A 19,818-nucleotide genomic window follows, 5' to 3' on the forward strand; every position below is an offset into this window, starting at 1 on the left:
TGTTTTTCTTTAAATAGAAGGAAAGGAGGATGCAGTTCATCTGATGAAAAGTGTTCAGAATCATTCGTCTATGATCAACCTAAATAAGATAGAAATTCAGCGTTACAGCAAGCATTTCCGTTGCTTTGATGACAATTAATTGAAACGTTTCGTTGGAAATAGTCAAAATGAGTTCACACGATCTTTAAGAAGACACATACGCTTTTTAGCACGTATAGATTTCCTACAAATCTAATTAAGCTCATTGCATAACATAATCATAATAATTCTAATACAAACGGTCTATACGATTGCGGTTACAGTATTAGGGTCGTAAATAGTGGAATGCGGTAGTTCAGAGGGCGAGTCGTCGACCTCAAAGGACATCGGTCATTGCATATGAACGATTATTTCGCAGGGTTGCCACCGATAAAAAATCTAGATATTTTGGAGAAGATGATAATTTATTGTGCTCCATAATTTAGGTGATTACACTAATTAGTTGCAATTATTTCAAGACATTTAGTCTTTTTATAAGTACCAAATTCAACGTAGTTAACTATATGCTTCAGTTCTGTCATAAGTACCGTGCTAACTCAGATGACTAAGGTGAAACCCAAATTCTGAATTCATATTTTTCGTAGTTCAAATCAGTATTGTCTCTGTAGCTCAGGGCTAAAATAGGGCTACGATATCCCCTGACGTCGTAAGAGGCGACTAAACGGGGGCTTCCGGGTTATGAGAGGTAAGAGTGAAAATGGAAGGACGATAGTATATGCTTATGCATACTATCGTAGATACTCGAAGGTATGGGAGTAGCGTAAACATGCTCCTCCTGGGCATAGCCGGACAGGGACATCAAATGTATCTGCAATTCACATATTGATATTTCTAACCTTGGGTTAATAAAAATTATCATTCGTATACATTGAACTCGCGAATAAAATTTATTACTATTCTCCATACTTTGTTCTATACTTGGCACACACAACACAATAACCGCGTGTATTACGCGTGGACAATACACTATACATTACTAACACTTGGCATGTATTATATGTGCCGCCAAGTTTCACGTAAGCGCTTTGATCGCATACGAGTACTATGAGATGATTAATAACTTTACGTACTTGGTTCGGTCTATTTGTGTTAAGAAATAAAATAAAATTTAATTTAATTTCCTATAAACTTCTACTATACTCTTATATGTACTACGCTAAGCTTAAACATACATTACTTATCTAGTTGTAAAATAATAACTAACTAAATTAAAGCTAAATTTAATCCTTGATAAAATCTTGTTAAATGCAAATAATTTTGCGCGATTATGACATAGTTATTAGGTTATTATATTTATACGAGTGTGTACCTACGCATAGTTTAATATATATGTTATAGTCAAAGTCCGATACACAGTCTCTTCGCGGAAGGACTGGTTTATCCTAGGTTTGGCCAAAGCCATCAGGCAATCCCCGAAATACATTTCAATTTCGCCCTTTGCCTGAAGTATTTTTAGTCAAACCCAGGAGCTCCTAACTTTTCAGTCAAACGTCGAAAGTAAATTATTCTGTTTCGGTTTTGGCCTAGTCAATCCTAGAAGCGACTGCAAAACTCGGTCAAACGTTGATCTGAACATGTTTAAACAGGTTCATAGTGTCTCTCGCGGTGTTCCGACCGATTGTTTTGTCATTTCATGTTCGTTCATTGAGCGTGCGGGCGTGTAATTGTGTAAAATTGAAGATGAGTGAGGTTAGGTTAGGTTAGGTTTTTTTTTTTTCCGCTGAAGGCGGATTTACAAGATTATACTGCTGAGAGGTCCTCGCAATTTTATACGGGCGGCCCCAAGCAGGATTTTTTAATTAAAGCTATTAATAAGCAAAAATGTTTTAAGACAATTTAAAAATTGATTCTGATTTGTGAGAAAGATATATAATATGTATATATATATAGGTTAGGTTAGGTTTTTTTAAATTATTAAAACAATAAACATCAAAATTTTAAAAATGTTATTTTTTTATACCTAATCTTACAAACTAACCTCCGTATATTCCAAAGCATTTATTTATTTATTTTATACTTTATTGCACATCGTACAAAAGGTGGGCCTAATGCCACACGGCATTCTCTCAAAGCATCTCAAATATAAAAGTGAAAATCACGTAAGCTGACCAATCAGGTGTCAGAACTGGCAGAGTTAAGCGGTTCTTAAGACTTGAAAGCTGCTTAAATGATAAAATGCTTCCAAATATACGAAGATAAGATACACTTCATACCTATATCGGAGTTTGACTCGTCAAACCCCGATTTAATAAAATTGTGTTTTGACGTTTGCCTGACCAAATTAGTCTCTCCCAGGTTTGACGAAAATTGTTTAGTCAAAGGCCGAAAATTTACATTTGTTTGGGCTTTGACTAAGTCATTCAGTCTGACCTGAGGATTGACCAGTCCAACCTAGGAGCGCCGGAGCTTCGGAGTTTGCCTATAACATATATATATATAGGTTAGGTTAGGTTTTTTTAAATTATTAAAACAATAAACATCAAAATTTTAAAAATGTTATTTTTTTATACCTAATCTTACAAACTAACCTCCGTATATTCCAAAGCATTTATTTATTTATTTTATACTTTATTGCACATCGTACAAAAGGTGGGCCTAATGCCACACGGCATTCTCTCAAAGCATCTCAAATATAAAAGTGAAAATCACGTAAGCTGACCAATCAGGTGTCAGAACTGGCAGAGTTAAGCGGTTCTTAAGACTTGAAAGCTGCTTAAATGATAAAATGCTTCCAAATATACGAAGATAAGATACACTTCATACCTATATCGGAGTTTGACTCGTCAAACCCCGATTTAATAAAATTGTGTTTTGACGTTTGCCTGACCAAATTAGTCTCTCCCAGGTTTGACGAAAATTGTTTAGTCAAAGGCCGAAAATTTACATTTGTTTGGGCTTTGACTAAGTCATTCAGTCTGACCTGAGGATTGACCAGTCCAACCTAGGAGCGCCGGAGCTTCGGAGTTTGCCTATAACATATATACAGGGTGAATTTTTAAAACGAGCCTTCAGGGCCAAATCCGAAACTATAAGGATTAGCGAAAAATGCTGAAAGGAGTTACGAGGCCGATTTTGATAAAAACTAATATTGCATCATTACTTTTTTAAAATAACTTTTTCAAATATGTATTTTCTTAAAATTGAGGATTTTCCTTTAGTTTTCATTTATCATTACTTTCCAGATTTTGATCCTTATAAGCAACACTATCAGATAGTGGAATAATATAGAGAGTGCATTTTTTTTCAAAATGAACTCGTTCGATTCCCGGCTAGGGAAAAAGTTATTACCAAGTTATGTATATTTTACCAAGTAACATGTATAAATTTAAATTTTATGTCGTTATGTGAGAATCATGTCAATGATAACAATCTTGTCTTCGTGTTAGGGACGAAACATCTATTATCATTTGTCATCGGCAATATGAATATTCATACACAAAATATTATGCCAGAAATGGCGGATAATTCACATTATTGTCCATATCATTGTTTCATATACTTGGCAAGCGCTTGGTTTGGCAAGGATAGTGTAACGAGTTCGCGCACGTGGTGTTACGTAACCGCTTCTGTAATGTAAGTCAGGATCAAATTCACTTAGGGATATTACTTTACTGTGCCACTACTGAACTATTATAGTATTGTATATCTCTTATTTTGTTCGTATACTTGGAGTAGCGATTTCGAATGTTTACTTTTGAAATTCTAAGAATTGTTACTTATACAAGTTACCTGGCTCAACGGAGAGCTTGAAGTGCAGCCTAAAATTAATCTTTTTCTAAGTTTCTATCACAATATCTCATAACTCACCTTTAAAAAATTTTATTATCCAAAAATATATCTTCACCTTACTATACATTTGAGTCCACGCGAAAAGCAATTAAGTAAATCCGTCAACATTCTTCCCTTCATATAATAGATTTGACAACTTAAACCGCACAATGACTGCGTGTGCTATGCTTGGCTGGGCTTAGCGCTTTACTTGGCGTCGCGTGTTCTACCACGCCGCGTTACGTAACTACTACGATACGATACCCCATATGTTCGATACTGAGAACTGTAATGAATTTCCCCCTAGGCATTATATTTGACAACTATGGCTGCAACTGCATATATATAGTGGCTTAACGATTTACTCGGCGAACGACACGTGTTTTACCATGCGGCGTTACGTAACCTTACGACACCTTATGGCCTGTGACAGATGACTAAGTTGGAACGCCCGGTGTGAGGTGTGTTTTTTTTTTATTTTTTATTATATAATAGGTATAGGAGTAGCAGATGAGCATACAGTCCATCTGATGGTAAGTGGTTATTGCCGCTCATGGACATTTGTTATCAACCCCAGATAGGATTAGATATACCTACCTGAGGTCGGCTACAGATGCGCCGCTACCCCTGAGGACTAAGCTGGAACGCCTCGGAAAAGTATGTCTCTCTTACCACACCTTTCAAGACAGAACACAGTAGCGCTTAACGCTGCTGTTATGAGACAGAAATAGGTGTGGCGGTGGTGCCGCCGGAGACGAACCACAAATGGTTCTACCACCTTCAAAAGAAGAGTGTGTAGAAAACTACAGACGCGTCACTCTAAGTGTTTGTTTACAACGTATTATTTACTTCGGATTATTGCGTGTGTTCAATATGTGCCAAATTATTCCATTCATACTATATATAGATTTTAATTGCTAAAAACGTACAGTATTTTTATAATAGGTGCTCTTGCATATAATAATGCTGCAAGAGTGCAAGAAAACAGAAAGTAGGTCATCGTTTATGGAATTGTATTTCAAGATCTTAAATGGCCGTAGGGACAAAGCTTGTTACAGTTGTCGCGAAAGTATACACGACTTGGGGATAGTCGTATCACTGTAATGAATATGTGGACTTGGTACATTACATATATTTGACATTTATCGTACGTTATCCCACTATTGGGTATGAATATTTCCCTAGCGATTATAGGTATTGCAGAAGCTAGTGACGAAGAAACTTCGCGTATGCCCAACCAGCATGGAGGTGAAACCAAATATCAGACATTTTAAGTCCATTAAATACCTTACGACAAGAACACGTCGTTGACACGATAAATAGTCAAACAAATCCTACAAGATTTTAACAAAACCCCATTTGACAGTAGCGATCATCCGTTCAGGTATCAACGCGGTACATAAATAGTATCATTACAAAGAAACCACATTTTAATTAAACGACGTTATAACGCTATAAAAACGTACTAATAAGAAAAAAAACGATAACACGATTTATGCGATGCTTAATCTTAATAGTAAACGTTATAAATTATTTAGTGTTGGCGACCCTTATAGAAAGAAATACCGGCATTGTTACGATTTTATGGCACCAATAAACATTTTATTCGCAGCATTGTGTTTTCCGTGACATTCAAGTATAAAAGCTCAACAATACATACCTTGCACCCCGCTCTTATCTAGGAAATTACTTAGTTGAAACGTCGAATTACTCGACGCTAGGTATTGTGTGAACCTCTGGAAAAGATGAAAAATACAATATTAAAGCTTAGAATGGAAGCTTATAAGTAGAAAATGACAAATAGACGTGCACTCTATTTTCTTTATAAAATAGAAATAGAAAACGTGCATGCAGTCCACCTCGTGTTTAGTGGTGACTCTAGCACATCACTTTAATAAAGATAGTTTTTCAATCCAATTCTCTTTTGGTGTTGGAACTTTTAAATAAATAATAGTTTTAATCTTTCATACTATCTACACTTTTATAATATTAAGTCGCAAACAAACATGAACACTGTCCGCTGGTAACTGGCCACTGGCCACTGCCGGCCATAAACGTCTGTGTTCACCTCCAAATTGGATTGGTTTCCCAATTGAGGTCGTTCATCTTTTTTAATATATCCTTATTGCTACCTCTCAGGACTCTTCAAAACGCATAGTATAAATGTTTCTGTCTTACCAAACCATACAAAACCAGAATAAAGCAATGCAATATTTTTGATATCGGGCAGAAATACACACTGGTCTAGAAAACTCTTGATTATAATAATTTATTAATCATTACTTTTACTTCATAAAGCTCTTACTGCCAATATGATGGTAAATATGGACTGCTCTTTACATCCTAATGTATGTAATAGTATTACGAAAGCAATAACCACGATTCAATTAGCATTCGTCTCGGCGTCGCGTCGGCACCGTCACGTCGGGTATAATGAACTTGCGTTCCAAATGATATAAATGGACTGTTTGGAGGATGGCAACTTTTTTCACTAAGATGTAAGAAACATTTTTTTAGGTTTAACCAATTACGGACTGTCATTTACATATGATTTTATTCGATAAATAATGTAATTCAAAAGGTACGCATTTCTTTATGTTTCTCACGCACATTATGAAAACGAGTGATAGGCAAATGCCATTTTCGATTTTTTTTCATTGAAACGAGTTATATTTTTCTGTTGGTTCCACCAATAAGTGTATCCTACACCTATAACGTGAGGACCCGCGCGGCGGAGTAGTCAACATACCACTGTAACACGCAGTGGGTACACTCCTGGCTCAGACTGATATAAGAAAAATGAATTTAGAATTCTGTTTTGTATCTGAGCTTTTCTATATTCCTACTGTATTATTTAAACTAGCGTTTAAATTAGCCGATGTCATCTTAACACGTGTATGAGAAGACTGGAAATATGTACGTTATGTACTGATCGGAATTACCATCTTGTCGATAAAAGACCTTTATGGTGTAGAGGCCTTATATAGGGTGATCCCCTTAAGGCACCCACGGGAAGAAAGGGAATCTGTCTACGCACGATCGATCATGACGTAATAGCAAACTGAGTGTTATCTAACATTATGCGTATAGGTTTCCACTTTACCCGTAACAAACACGCTATAAATAAAACACTTTATTCACGTATGTTAAACTTTAAATGGATTATATTCACACATCCATCATAGCACCAATACGCAGCTTTGAAGCAGAAATACCGCGTATCACCAAACTACGTGGCTGTTTGCGTACGTGTTACAACACTACTGTATAAACACCCAGACCCAGAATAAAATAAAAATTAATTTAAATCAATCTATATCACTATATCCACCCTAGGGCGGGAATCTTAACTTGAAACCTATCGCGTGGTGACCGGTATTGTTTTAATTCAAACTTTGAACAGAATTATGAATGCGCCATTTAAACATATTATTCGGGATTGAGCCTGGGTCATCCCAGACCAGTATGGCGAACAAAACATGGTCACGACAGAATGAGCAGATTTCTGACATATTCTGGGAGAACTGATTAGGTACATGGGGAATTGGGTCAAAAAAGGCGCAAAAAGCTTTTTAAATTAACTAATATCCGCATGCGACCATGACCACCTGATATCAAGTAATCTAACTTAAGTTCTGACCAACTGACATACATGCAGAAAACATTTTAATTTGATTACGCCGCGTTCGCATATTGGCATTTGCCGCAAACTCACAAACCTCCACAAATGTTTGCCTTCATCAAAAGTGCTTGCAAACTTACACAAACCAAGTCAAGTGCTCTATCCACACGTTTTAATTTGCGATGATTTAAGCAAGCGTGTGGACGCGGCATTAAATAATAACAAATATGATAGCATTTTCGTCTTTAATATGCCTTTAAATAAAATAATCAGGGGGGTTACTACCATCACTTGAAACAATATTATTTTAATCATACTTTTACTTTTTTTGCAGAAAATAACTTTTCAAGCAAAATATGACAATTTCAGTTGGTTTTATACAATGGATAAGCGAAAAATTTAGAAGGGTTTAAATTTGTTGAACTGTGTATGACGGAATATTTTACTGTTTTAAGGAGAAAATAAAACTTTCCTGAACTATGATGGTTTTTAAATGAAGGTGGTAGGCCCTTAGGACGCGAAATGTAGTACATAACCATATACGTATTTAAATATGAAATATTTACCAAACATAGTTACCAATTCGTTTTCCTTATCAAATATTAATTAAATGTGGTCGGCAATAAAGCGGCGCATTAATTGTTGCTGATTAATTCTCTGCGCGGAATGAAATCTTATTACTGAGGACCTCAGACAAAAAAATCTGACTTCGTATCTCTAAACAAAAAGATTGATTTATCTTACTAATGTTCTGCCTACCACGTACCGGCATTTGTTAATTCCTGCGTACATGAAACTTCAATCAAATGGTAGTCAAAATTTGGCAACATTGAGGATTAATAATAATAAACGAAAGCAAACGAATTTTTGCGTGACATAATATACAAATAAGGCCGATTTAGTTCAGCCCAAAAAATCTCGGGTATGTCGTTACATTGTATTACGACATTTGATGCTTGGAAAAAAGTTATTCTGTGTGTCGTAATGGGTAAAATGTCATGACATAATAATGTTCACATCACATATATACCATTTTTTTTTTGACGCTCCGCATATCGGTAACCGGATCAATCGCCCTACCGGTCTGACACGCAGTGGTTACCGGGTTCGATCCCCGGCTAGACAGAAATCCAAATGATAAATTTAGACTTCTGTTACGGATCTCTGTGTGTGTATGTGTGTATTCGTCTTTGAGTGTAACCATAACAACGAGAATCTTAGTGTAGAGATATTAAGTATCATCGTCAACCCATTACTGTCCCACTGCTAGGCACAGGTCTCCTCTCAAAGCGAATTGGCAAGTTTATAGATATAAGTATGGAAAACGTTATCTAAACACATAAGTTGCCTTAAATGTAATACAAACTCGTAAGCACCGAAACGATTGCCTAATTCTCTGATCAACAGTATTTTCTCTTTACCCAGAACGTAATGGTTATTACTAAAAATAAAAAAATCAATAAGCCTAACTGGAGGCGGCGCGGTTCGCCGTTCACGTCACGTATCTCGCGTGGGTGGATGCAAACAGAAACATACCACTGGGATGGTTTTGATAAATCATATCATATTGAAAATAGTTTTCATTTTCAACACGCTTTTATTTGCTTGAGTTGTATCTATATATGTATGAATGTATGTAACGGAATCTTTGAACTCCATTTCAACCCACTTTGAACAGTCCGATTAATTTAAAATTTTGAACAATTATCAAGAACCGATGAAAATACACGATTTTAATGATTTTATTCCATTCTGCTCATCAGGATCGTCAGGAATCAGGATTAACGATTTTTCTTGTGCTATTTTAGCGTGGTTTTTAGTTTTTAAACTATAATTATTTATAGTATAGATGTAGCAAACGAGCTTGCAGACTACCTGATTCTGATCCCTTCTTTTTTAACCAAAGAGACACCATCGCTACCCCTGTTTCTGTCCTATAACAGAAGTGTTGCGGTTTCAAGGGTGTAGAGAGACTATACATATCATAAGGGTTCGGACATAGTCCTCAAAGGTAGAAAAGCAGTTGTTGCCGATCTCATGCCGAGGACACTGATCCTATTTGGTGTTGAATCTGAATATCAAAACTACTGCGTTCGTCATTCGCAACTGAAACTAGATTAAGCTAGAAATCGATATTTTTAAATTCAATACTACCATGGCCAAATCCAACAAGGTTTGGCTATCCTCTATACAGATTTAACTTAAATCACTAAAGATAAACATGTTTTTGTGGTATTTTGACAAAAACAATGATAACCTGACCTCTAAGTATAAGTTCCGCATTAGACCTCAGGGTTGCCAGTACGAAAAGAAATTATACAATTAAAGAAAAACCTCGTGGGGGAAGTAACACGCCTGAGAGATCTTTAAAACAAACGATCTCAAGGGTGAGTTAAACCTTTTTTTTTCTTTACGAGGGTCGTCGGGTACCTTTTGAAGGGGAAAACTTCACAAGGTGGACGACGTGGGAGCGACCCCGGGTTATGTGGGATTTTTTATCGCACTAAAACCCGTTCGGTAACCGTCCTCAACGCTTGTTGGAGAACTCCGGGATCTCCGACGGAACACAACCAGTCCTCCAAGCGCGATGCCCCGATCGGATTCTGCCCTGGGAGAGCATTTTTCGCTCCTCCCATACCATCTGGTGTTCACGACGGTATGCAACCACACACACCGCCGTCCTTCCCGGGGTCGCTTACTGGACGGTTCGAGCTCCCACTCTTGCTGCCCGCAACAAGGGGTAAGTTAAACCTAACAATTTGTACATGGCCAGCGCGGTGGATGGCCGAAACCCTGGTACGTTGAACGGAGATCCGTTCCCAGCAGTGGGACAAAAAAGGGTGGCAGATGATACAACACAATGTTTTTATCCATTTATACTATCTGAAAACCCTGTTGGGTACTACTTATACCAAATCTATACTGAAGATCATTAAGATTAAAATTGATATTATTCAATTACTTTACTTCGACTGAAAGTTGTTATGTATGTGACCTACATGAATGAAGTTTTCTGTCCTATGTATTTCAAGGTCTAAAAGAGAATCTACTACAATAGCGTCAACGTATTCCATTTTCATTTCAAGTGTCATATGTATGAAAATGTATTTACTTTATGGTTGATATAAAACAATCGTATATACATCGTAGATATATGCCATCAATGTAGCCACTTGTGTCAATAAAGGATTGCTATTTTTGTACATACGGCAAGATAGTTTATCTATAAGGACTGGTCACGCTATTACCGATAGTATCACCTCACATGAGGGACTATTTCGGTGTGCCACGATTGGTTGGCGTGAGGGAAACCTATTGGGATGAATGTGCGCGAAGATTATATGCAATCGATATGTTTGAAAATATATCAATTGGTTCGTGAAGGTACGGGTGTGGCTCTTGGAGACCACTTTGTAATATATCTCCTCTTTAGGTAACGGTGAAAGAAATAATGTGACGACACCTGCATACCTGAGAGATCTTAAAATAAGAAGTCCTCAAATTGTGTTAATTAGCACTCGGATAGTACGGTGGACTAATCCTTCTCACGCTGACGGGAGACACGTGCCGAGCAGTGAGATAGTAATTTATTGATGATGATGATGATGATGATTCTTGCTATTTCGGATACTTTATGAAGTAAAACTGTAAGACTGAAATTGTTGGCTAAATTTGCCACTATTTTTAAAATAAGCAAGATCAAAACCATTCGTTGAAAATAATTAAAGTGTATTGCCACTTTTAAAAACATGGCCCAATAAGTCTTATATTTCAGTCGTACGATTTAACTCAAGCATTACCTCAGCAAACCTTATATACCTAAAGTACCACAGAAATATGTGAAGGCTTTCATTGGAATGGCAAAAATACTGAGATGACAATAGGAGCATAATTAATTACTCAAGTCCTTAATTGTATCATGTCATCATTCAACCCATTAAAATCTACTATTTTACGGGTCACTGCTCAGAATGAGAATTTAGGCCTAAAACTAAATGCTTGATGATCCGAGACTTCATAAATATTACTTGGAGAAATTTATGAATAAGTTAAGTTCCTCACGATGCTCTCAATGCCTAACACGAAGATTGAAAATATTTTTGAATAACACATATCTATAATAGAACTTCTATGTTGAGGTCGTAATTCAGACATAGGCTTTAATAAACTCTACATAAAAAAATATGTAGATTTTAATGAGCACTAGGAAGGTCACCCACGAGACGGACTGACCAAATCAAATCAGCTGTGGGCGGCATTGCATGAGTGCACCAGAAAATCTACTAGCCGCGAGAAATAGCGAGTCATCGTGAGGCGAACTACATCAGGCCCTGAGGAAAGATGACACAAGAAACATGATGACCACAACCGCTATGGTAAGAGTGCAACGACAAAGAAGGAGAATTTATTAAAGCAAGCATTTCCTTTATTTTAACTCTACATAAAATTTTATTTCACATATTTTTCATTTTCTATGTACTATTAGCTTAACAATAGATATTGGAAGCGAGTTTTTATCTTCACGGATCTTGGAACTAGGCTAGTCTGAGATATAAGGCTTCAATAACAGAACAGTTAGAATGAAAATAAATAAAATATTTAGAATAAGTATAATAGTACATTACGATACGCGTGGCCAAAGTAGCCTATTTTTGCACGGCGTGAAGTTAGCGCCCGAGCGCAGCGAGGGTGCTAAACGCCGTGCAGATAATAGGCTACTTTTGTCACAAGTATCGTATACTATTTTATAGCTCGTGTGACATAAACCCGCTTATACTTTTGAAGAAATATGAAAAAATATGATAATTATTTTGAAACTTATAAATGATTGAAACTAAAAATTATGAACTAAAAAAGCAATAAAAATGTGACACAACCAAAACCATTGAAATTTAGAAAATTTAGTAATTATTCTGCACTTGTGATAAAGACAAATCTAACACCACACATACGTCGAAATCTATCAAGCCATTTAGGCTACATACAGGCGTATTAAAGAAACATATGATAAGCAATCACATAATGTACTAATACATAAAAAATACTAGTGATACAGTAGAAAATCGATTATCCGGACCTTAGTTATAAATATTCGCGATTGTTCGGATTGTGAAACGTGAACAAGTAACTTTGTAATAACCCTTACAGATCAGCCACATTTTGTGTGACTTGTGCATTTAAATTGCGGAAAGTCGCCAAATCGCAACAAAATAGTTACTATAAAAAACAAAAACCCGGTTGCTAAAAATATAACCTATGTTATCGCCACAATTTAGACGAATTCAGCGACACATCATGTATCAAAATTAATGAAGTCGTTTGAGTTTGCCAAAGAATGAAAAATACATACGTAACAAACATATAGTCGAAAAACATCACCTTCCTAAATCGGTTTAAATAGCTTTTCTTCATAAACTCAATTGTCCAAATTTTAGATAATCCGAATGCCACAAATACGACACCAAATAGGTCGCTTAGTCCAGATTCTACTGGAGTAGTATTATGCCTAATTTTGATAACGATTCCTAATTTAAATATCTCCTACTATGGTGTGTAGCGAAAATAAAACAAACACTGTCATAACAAACAATAAAATTCGATAAAGCCCAATAGTTAGTCTTATAGTGATGCTATTGCTTAGTATGTACACAATGGCAAAAATATTTATAAATACGTCCAAAATAAAATATTAAAATAATTATAGCTTTAAACCAAATACTCATTACTCACTTTTAATTTTTAAATGGCATTTAAAAGTATGAAACGTTCATAGCTATGTTTATTTTTTTCAACTGTGAGGGTAGTGTATTAATATTCGTACGGTGTAAAAATCGGCTACTTTGGACACAGAAATGCGTGGCTAAAATGCGGGTTTAGGTCACAGAGTGCTATAAAAACTCTTATTTACAGCCTATTCTTTGTATTGCCATCATCAATAGAAAAGTCACAAAAACTTAAGCGAATCGCGGAAATAAGCTTGTATTATAGCAGTGATAGCCTAGTGGTTAGGAAACTTGGCTTCTTGATCGAGGGCTCCGAGGTTCCAACTCCCGGCTCTGGTTCAAACACCTCCGATTTTTCAAAAGTTATGTGCTTATTTGAAATCAATTATCACTTGCTGAAACCTGCATACCTGAGAAATCTGTAAAAACTTTTCTACCAATACGTACTTGGCCAGCGCGGTGGATTATGGCCTAATCCTTCTCAGTCTGAGAGGAGACCTGTGCCCAGCAGTGGGACAGTAATGGGTTGGTGGTGACGAAGCTTGTATTAGATAGATACCTAGATTTGTTACTACGTGGTTTAATCGTCAGGCATCTGTAGGCAACACCGGACGCCGGAAGGTTAGACAATAGGTGTTTTATATGTAGAATTTAAATTGCGGCCTTCAAATATGTAAAGCCTATTTTTAACATATTATTAACATGAGTTATCAGTAGTTGAGAAGCTCTACGTAACTCCACAAATTATTTTTTCTAAGACTGAATTTTAATGCTGCAGTTGACTCGTACGAATGAGTCGAAATCTAACTAAATTCGATCAAATGCATTTTTATATGATATAGGAGTAGCAGACGAGCATGCAGTCTACGTGATGGTAAGTTACTACTGCCCATGAACATGTGTAATCAACCCCACACAATATTAAATTTCTACTTGAGGCTGGCCACAGATGCGCCGATATCCCGGTAACCCCCGAGGATTAAGTTAAAAATGCTTCGGAAAAGTATCTCCCTTACTACACCATTCAAAGCGGAAAACAGAAGTGCTTAGAACTGTTATTAAGCAGAAATAGGTGTGGCGGTGGGGCCGCTGAAGTAGGACCACAGAGGGTTCTACCACCTACAAGCATTAACAATAGGGTGCATTGAAATGAAATTGTCATTATTGCCAATGGACTTTACGAAGAATTCTACCAGAGTGTAATCACAGACCAAAATAGCAATGCAAGCATATGCGGCAGTAATGTAGGTCTATTTTGGACAGCTATTATTAAAGGACTAATTGAAATGCCTCGTAATTCATTTATATCACGGCGTGCGTAAATTGACGTTTTACGCACGCTTCGCGTGCGCAAAACCCCCATTTCCGACCCCGTAATATAAAATTTTATACAACACGCGGACGAAAAATGTTTTTCTGACTCGTGTGATTGCAGTCCTCGCCTGCGGCTCGGCCTGCAAACTCACACTTGTCAGAAAAAAATTTTTCGTCCTCGTATTGTAATGTACTATTAGGAAGCCCGTGTGGGCGCACTCATGCGTGGACGTATATACAACTCTCTGCAGACCGTCTGCGTTTTGCAGTCTAAATGCACTACTTAATCAATATTGCAGTTAATGTACACGACTTCAATGAATTAAGATATATCGACTGCATCATAATTGCATGGGAACTTTAGCAATCAAATATTTAATTTCAAATGCAAAATGAGTTTGATCAATACATTGGTTCTTCATTACCATTAAAGTTATGTAAGAGCTTTAGTAGACTAGCTACTTTCAGTATCTGCAATCCGCGTTTCTCATTTAGTCGCAATTGCATCGAGCTGCCTTACGTTTTGGTAATTATCTGCGTCACACTAACGAAAACGCGCATTTTAGCGACTGTTGCGTTTTTCGCGTTCAGGCGCGACTGGCGTTCAAACATGGCCGGGAATAGCATTTGATTGCTGCATCTAGCTAAATTGTCGATCGCCTATACTAAAAGTAACATGTCTGCCGCGATCCTAAAGAAAAGTTAACAGTTACAACATTCGTACAGTGATGACAACAAGTGACACGCAACTCACCTCGTTCCCGTACGCTAGTAGATGGTGTACTGTGATCAGGGCCTTATACACCACCACCCAGTTGGTGTTCTGCGTCCTCTCCACCAGGAGGTTGGCCAGCTGTGGTATCGACACGTTCGGCTCGTTTGTGCAGTGGACTAGATCTGGAAAATAATATTTTACGTTAATAAGACAAATAATATTTTGACCAACGTGTGGTAGCGGCGAATTACAAATTCACAAAAAATTAGAGCTACTAAAATTACGTTTTTCATTACGCAATTGAAATTACTTTATTATTATAATAATTTGTTTATTGTTTCCGAGACATAAAGGAACAGAGATAAGAGCTACGCTATCAATAAATGATCCCGGAATTTTCTATAACGAATATGGTCGAATTTCGATTTCACTTCGCAAAAAACTAGTTTTACTATCACGTACTCGGCATTTAATTGAAGTGTTTTGCTATCGAATCATCTTTTGATTAAGATTTACTCGACTCTTAGGAGTATCGGTGCTTTGGCGATGACTCATTTTGAAAGTATTCGGGTGACTTTATCCACATTATTGTTGGCCACTAACCCGCACGTCCAGGCATCTTCGGATCGTATACGGGTGGAGAAACATGACGTGTGAGAGAATGTACTGAATCATCTTATCCAAACTAAATACTAGGAATTATGAATTCGTTATTTAAATAAACGGATCCGATGGCATATAAGTTATGTAGGCATGATGACTAAACGATTTAAAGAATCCTAGTGTTTACAATGATTTATACTTGAAGTCTCCTAAGACAAGAAAATTTTAAAATTATATTGTACTAAAATCTAAATTGTACTTTGAGTTTATCAATGCCAGCATAAGTTTTTTTAAACTAAAATAAATTAATCAAAATAGGTATGTAATATTTGATTTTGATTAAATACGAAAAATAGGGGATAAAATGTGACACAAAATAGGGAGTTAAAATGGGAAAAAAAATCTGTGACTTTAAATAATTAGAATTGTCCTCATAATTATGTAAGTAATAGAGGAAGGCCGACTGCATTCAGTAATAACTGTCGCCTGGGTAAATGTATATCTACCGAAAGCTAATCAAACTTGCATTTACCTCTCTAAGGGACTAAGTTTGTACATAGTATATAAGTATAACTTCTAACATAGCATCAAAATAAAGTCTTATCCAAAATTCTACTAAAACTTAAGCATAAGAACATCATGATAACCTCACACATATATAGGCAAAAGGTTACTAAGAACGTACAAAAAAACCATACTATCGAAAATCTACAAACTAGTTTTAACGTAACTTATAGAAGATCTTAAAAAAACAAACCAAATTTGCATCCAGTATATAAAAAGTCGTAATCTTTATAATGAACTGGCTTTGCACTCTGATATTTACTTTATTTAACCTTAGATTGTAAAAACAATTCGTTGAACACCTTGCAAGTTATCAATATGTACGGAGTTGAACAAATTATAGGTTACTGAACCCTCTGGTTTCACTTGTTATTGAATTACGAGACACCTCCACATGATAACTGCAGGTCAAATATCTTAAATTGAAAGTATCCTTCGTACAAGACTGGGTCAATCACACTAAAATTATTTATATCGCGAAGTACTCCCTCTTTCTATATAGATAATGCCACACGATTTTCGTTACCATTATTTTCTACTTTTAAGTTTGTTTTAAAAGCGTATATTTTTTTCTTTAGATAATTATTTAGATTATTTTTTGATTGGCACTCGTTAATTGCTTTTTCTTTTTTCATGAATATTTTATTTTTTATCCAGAAGAAGTAGGCATTGCACCAATAACTTGCACTACAATTCTAATACATTTCAGTTTATTTTATTAAATTTAACGATAACCGCCATTGGAAAAAAAAAGTAAGTCGATGTAACTATTGTTAGATGCATCCAGAATTCCAGATATACATAATGTAAAAGGATGGTATCCAGAACTCCAGATATAGAGTATGTAAAGCGATAGTATTGTCTTTAGGGTTCATCATCAAGGCTATAACCACCCAAAACGAGAACATGGTTATAACGACCATAAAAACAGTGCGAATGTACGCGTCGTTGAAGCAGTGCCTGTGTAATCAATACAATGGTCTTAAAATATTCGTCCTTCAATGAAAAACGGCTGCGAGTTCCGGATATGATTTAGTACCTATATTTTGTATTAGTAAATACAGAAGCTTTCTATGGTTCATAGACTTTAATGTCTAGTATTCGTTAATCCATTACTGTTTCACAGCTAAGGACGGGTCTCCTCGGGTGAGAGCGGTTTAGGTCATATTGGACTGCGTTTGCCAAGTGCGAATTGGCAGACTTTTTTAACAACTTCCAGGCCTACAAAATATTCCAACATTCCTTCTATTTAAGAAAGTACATTAATTGAAAATCAGGTGCGTGCGTGAGATTTGAACTTCGTACCCTTTAATTGAGAGACCGACTTTACCAATGAATAAAATAGGCTATCACTGCTATTTAGTCTCATAAGTAGGCACGTAAAGACTATTCTGTGACTCCAGATGGCCTGATATGGCATGTTATGCTTTATGCAAGAAATTACTCGTTTCATCTAAAATTTCAGGCTTTGGTACCTTTTCATCTATTTTCTCTTGGATGAGCCTGACGAAGAATGATTTGACAGCTAAACCTTAAATTATATAGCCTTAAGTCCTTCAGATCAATTCAATTTCACATTGAATTTATCGGGTCATAATGTCAAACTATTTCCAAGAACTTTCAGACTAAATCCGAATTTTCGTTATCAGATTTACAGGGTAGACTAGGAAATTCCTTTTCCCAATGAAAAACGTTGACTGCCGTCGAAGGTCTAAGAGCAAAAGGGTTCAATCTTGCTTACGAACGGAAAGTAATACTTTTCATCTGGACCCTCGATATAAATTTGACCCTTAAGGTAAGATCAAAAATGTCCCTTACATAAAACGGTATTTGTAACAATACAATACTTACAATGGAGACGTAATAAATAGATATTGCATAAATAAATGCAAATAGTCGTAAAGAACAGCCCAAGTTTAATAGAGAAATTCTAAGTAGGAAAGTTGACAAGCAAAAAATTATAATAAACACATTCTCACACATTCTTCACTTAGTATATTGAATAGTAGAGGTACTGTGCAGAATAAATTAGAATTACATAAAAAATGATTAGGCAACGCCAATTTGGGATTTCCATATCTATAAATAACTCCTTATACATTTTTATGGCCAATGTTTTGCAACTATACATGATATATCGTTAACAGCGTATGAAATAAGGACAAACAAAATTACGAATTTCGAAAACGGCTTCACTCAATTTATTTTTTCTACATATTTACGACATCTATGCATATCAGTAAATGTCTGTACATTTTTTTTAATATTTCTAAGTACTACGAATTTAAAAAAAAGTACACAACATGCAATAACTTAGCGTTTCGTTTGAAAATTAAAATCGAATTATGCGTCTGGAACATTTCCCTCTCTGGCATTTTTCCCTCCATTATTATAAAAACATGTCCCCTTCTTAGCTTCTCCCCTTCTTTCATTATAAAAACAGGACGATCGAGAATTTTAAAGTGACAATTTTCGTATTCGTGTAATTTTGTATCTAAAATAAACTTAGCAACTAGACATTGACTGACACATACACACTTTATTATTTACAAAAAAATGTCTCACAGATCTTACAATTTCTATTTAAGAATATGAAATACGTAAAGTTTGTGGTGTCTAATGAAGAACATATACTTACTGGGTTTGACGTAGAGACCTAAGATACTGAAAACTGTATTTCTGCTACACAAACATATACACGTTATATACTCCATGAAAGCAAATAAATCACAATTAAAACTCCGAACGGTTCAATAATACTTTGAAAGCACCCTAACTTATAGATTGTCATATTTGTGTTCCACTCCTCGAGTATCTTTCCACAATTGAAGGTCTTGGCTCTTGAGCATACCCCATACCTCCTTATTCCAATGAGGAAGTTATAAGAAAGATAGTAGCCAACATGTGTTATCAAACCGTCCAGAACGTCCTCAACAAGTTTTAAATACTTATCGACGTAAAAACGTAAGAAAATAATATATTAGCCGTAGGTACGATTTAGTATTTTTAGCCTGTCTAAATAGAAGATGTTAAATAAACAGTTATTGTAAATGGCGACTAGCAAGAAGATACTTATGAATACAAATTGAAGGATCACGTCGCAAAGTCGCAAGGATATAAATTCGGCGAGGAATTCCCAATGGACGCCTGGGTTTTCCGATATTTCTGATCAAACTTTATATTGAAGGAGCGACTAAATTGAGTAAAGATGGGCATTAAAAAAGAAGATTACAATTTAAAGTCCACGATTGATACGTCGTTACACCCTTTTGAATGTGGTAGAACCCTTTGTGGTTCGAATCCGGCGGCACCACTGCCACACCTATTTCTGCCTAATAACGTGCTAAGCGCTTCTGTGTTCTGGTTTGAAGCTGTAAGGGAGACTGATGATACCTATAAATGTATGTCTCATTATTTGGCACACCATACAGCCTTAACGGCTTTACGGATTTTAAAATGAGTTTTCTTTG

General features: G+C 36.0%; 1 protein-coding gene across 9 annotated transcripts in view; it reads right to left on the reverse strand.

Annotated features, from left to right (window-relative positions):
• Positions 1–19,818, reverse strand: part of lap (phosphatidylinositol-binding clathrin assembly protein lap) — a 45,506-nt gene that overhangs the window by 18,485 nt on the left and 7,203 nt on the right. For all 9 annotated transcript variants that reach the window (XM_073077487.1, XM_073077491.1, XM_073077489.1 and 6 more), the window contains exons 2-3: positions 15,221–15,363; positions 5,468–5,543 (exon numbers count right to left, since the gene is read on the reverse strand). In XM_073077487.1, coding sequence (XP_072933588.1) covers positions 5,468–5,543; positions 15,221–15,363 — 219 coding nt within the window. The remainder of the gene's footprint in view (positions 1–5,467; positions 5,544–15,220; positions 15,364–19,818) is intronic.

The sequence above is a fragment of the Epargyreus clarus genome, unplaced genomic scaffold, assembly GCF_041222505.1.
Source record: "Epargyreus clarus isolate Ecla_fem2 unplaced genomic scaffold, WU_Ecla_fem_2.2 ptg000010l, whole genome shotgun sequence".
Classification (NCBI taxonomy): Eukaryota; Metazoa; Arthropoda; class Insecta; order Lepidoptera; family Hesperiidae; genus Epargyreus; species Epargyreus clarus.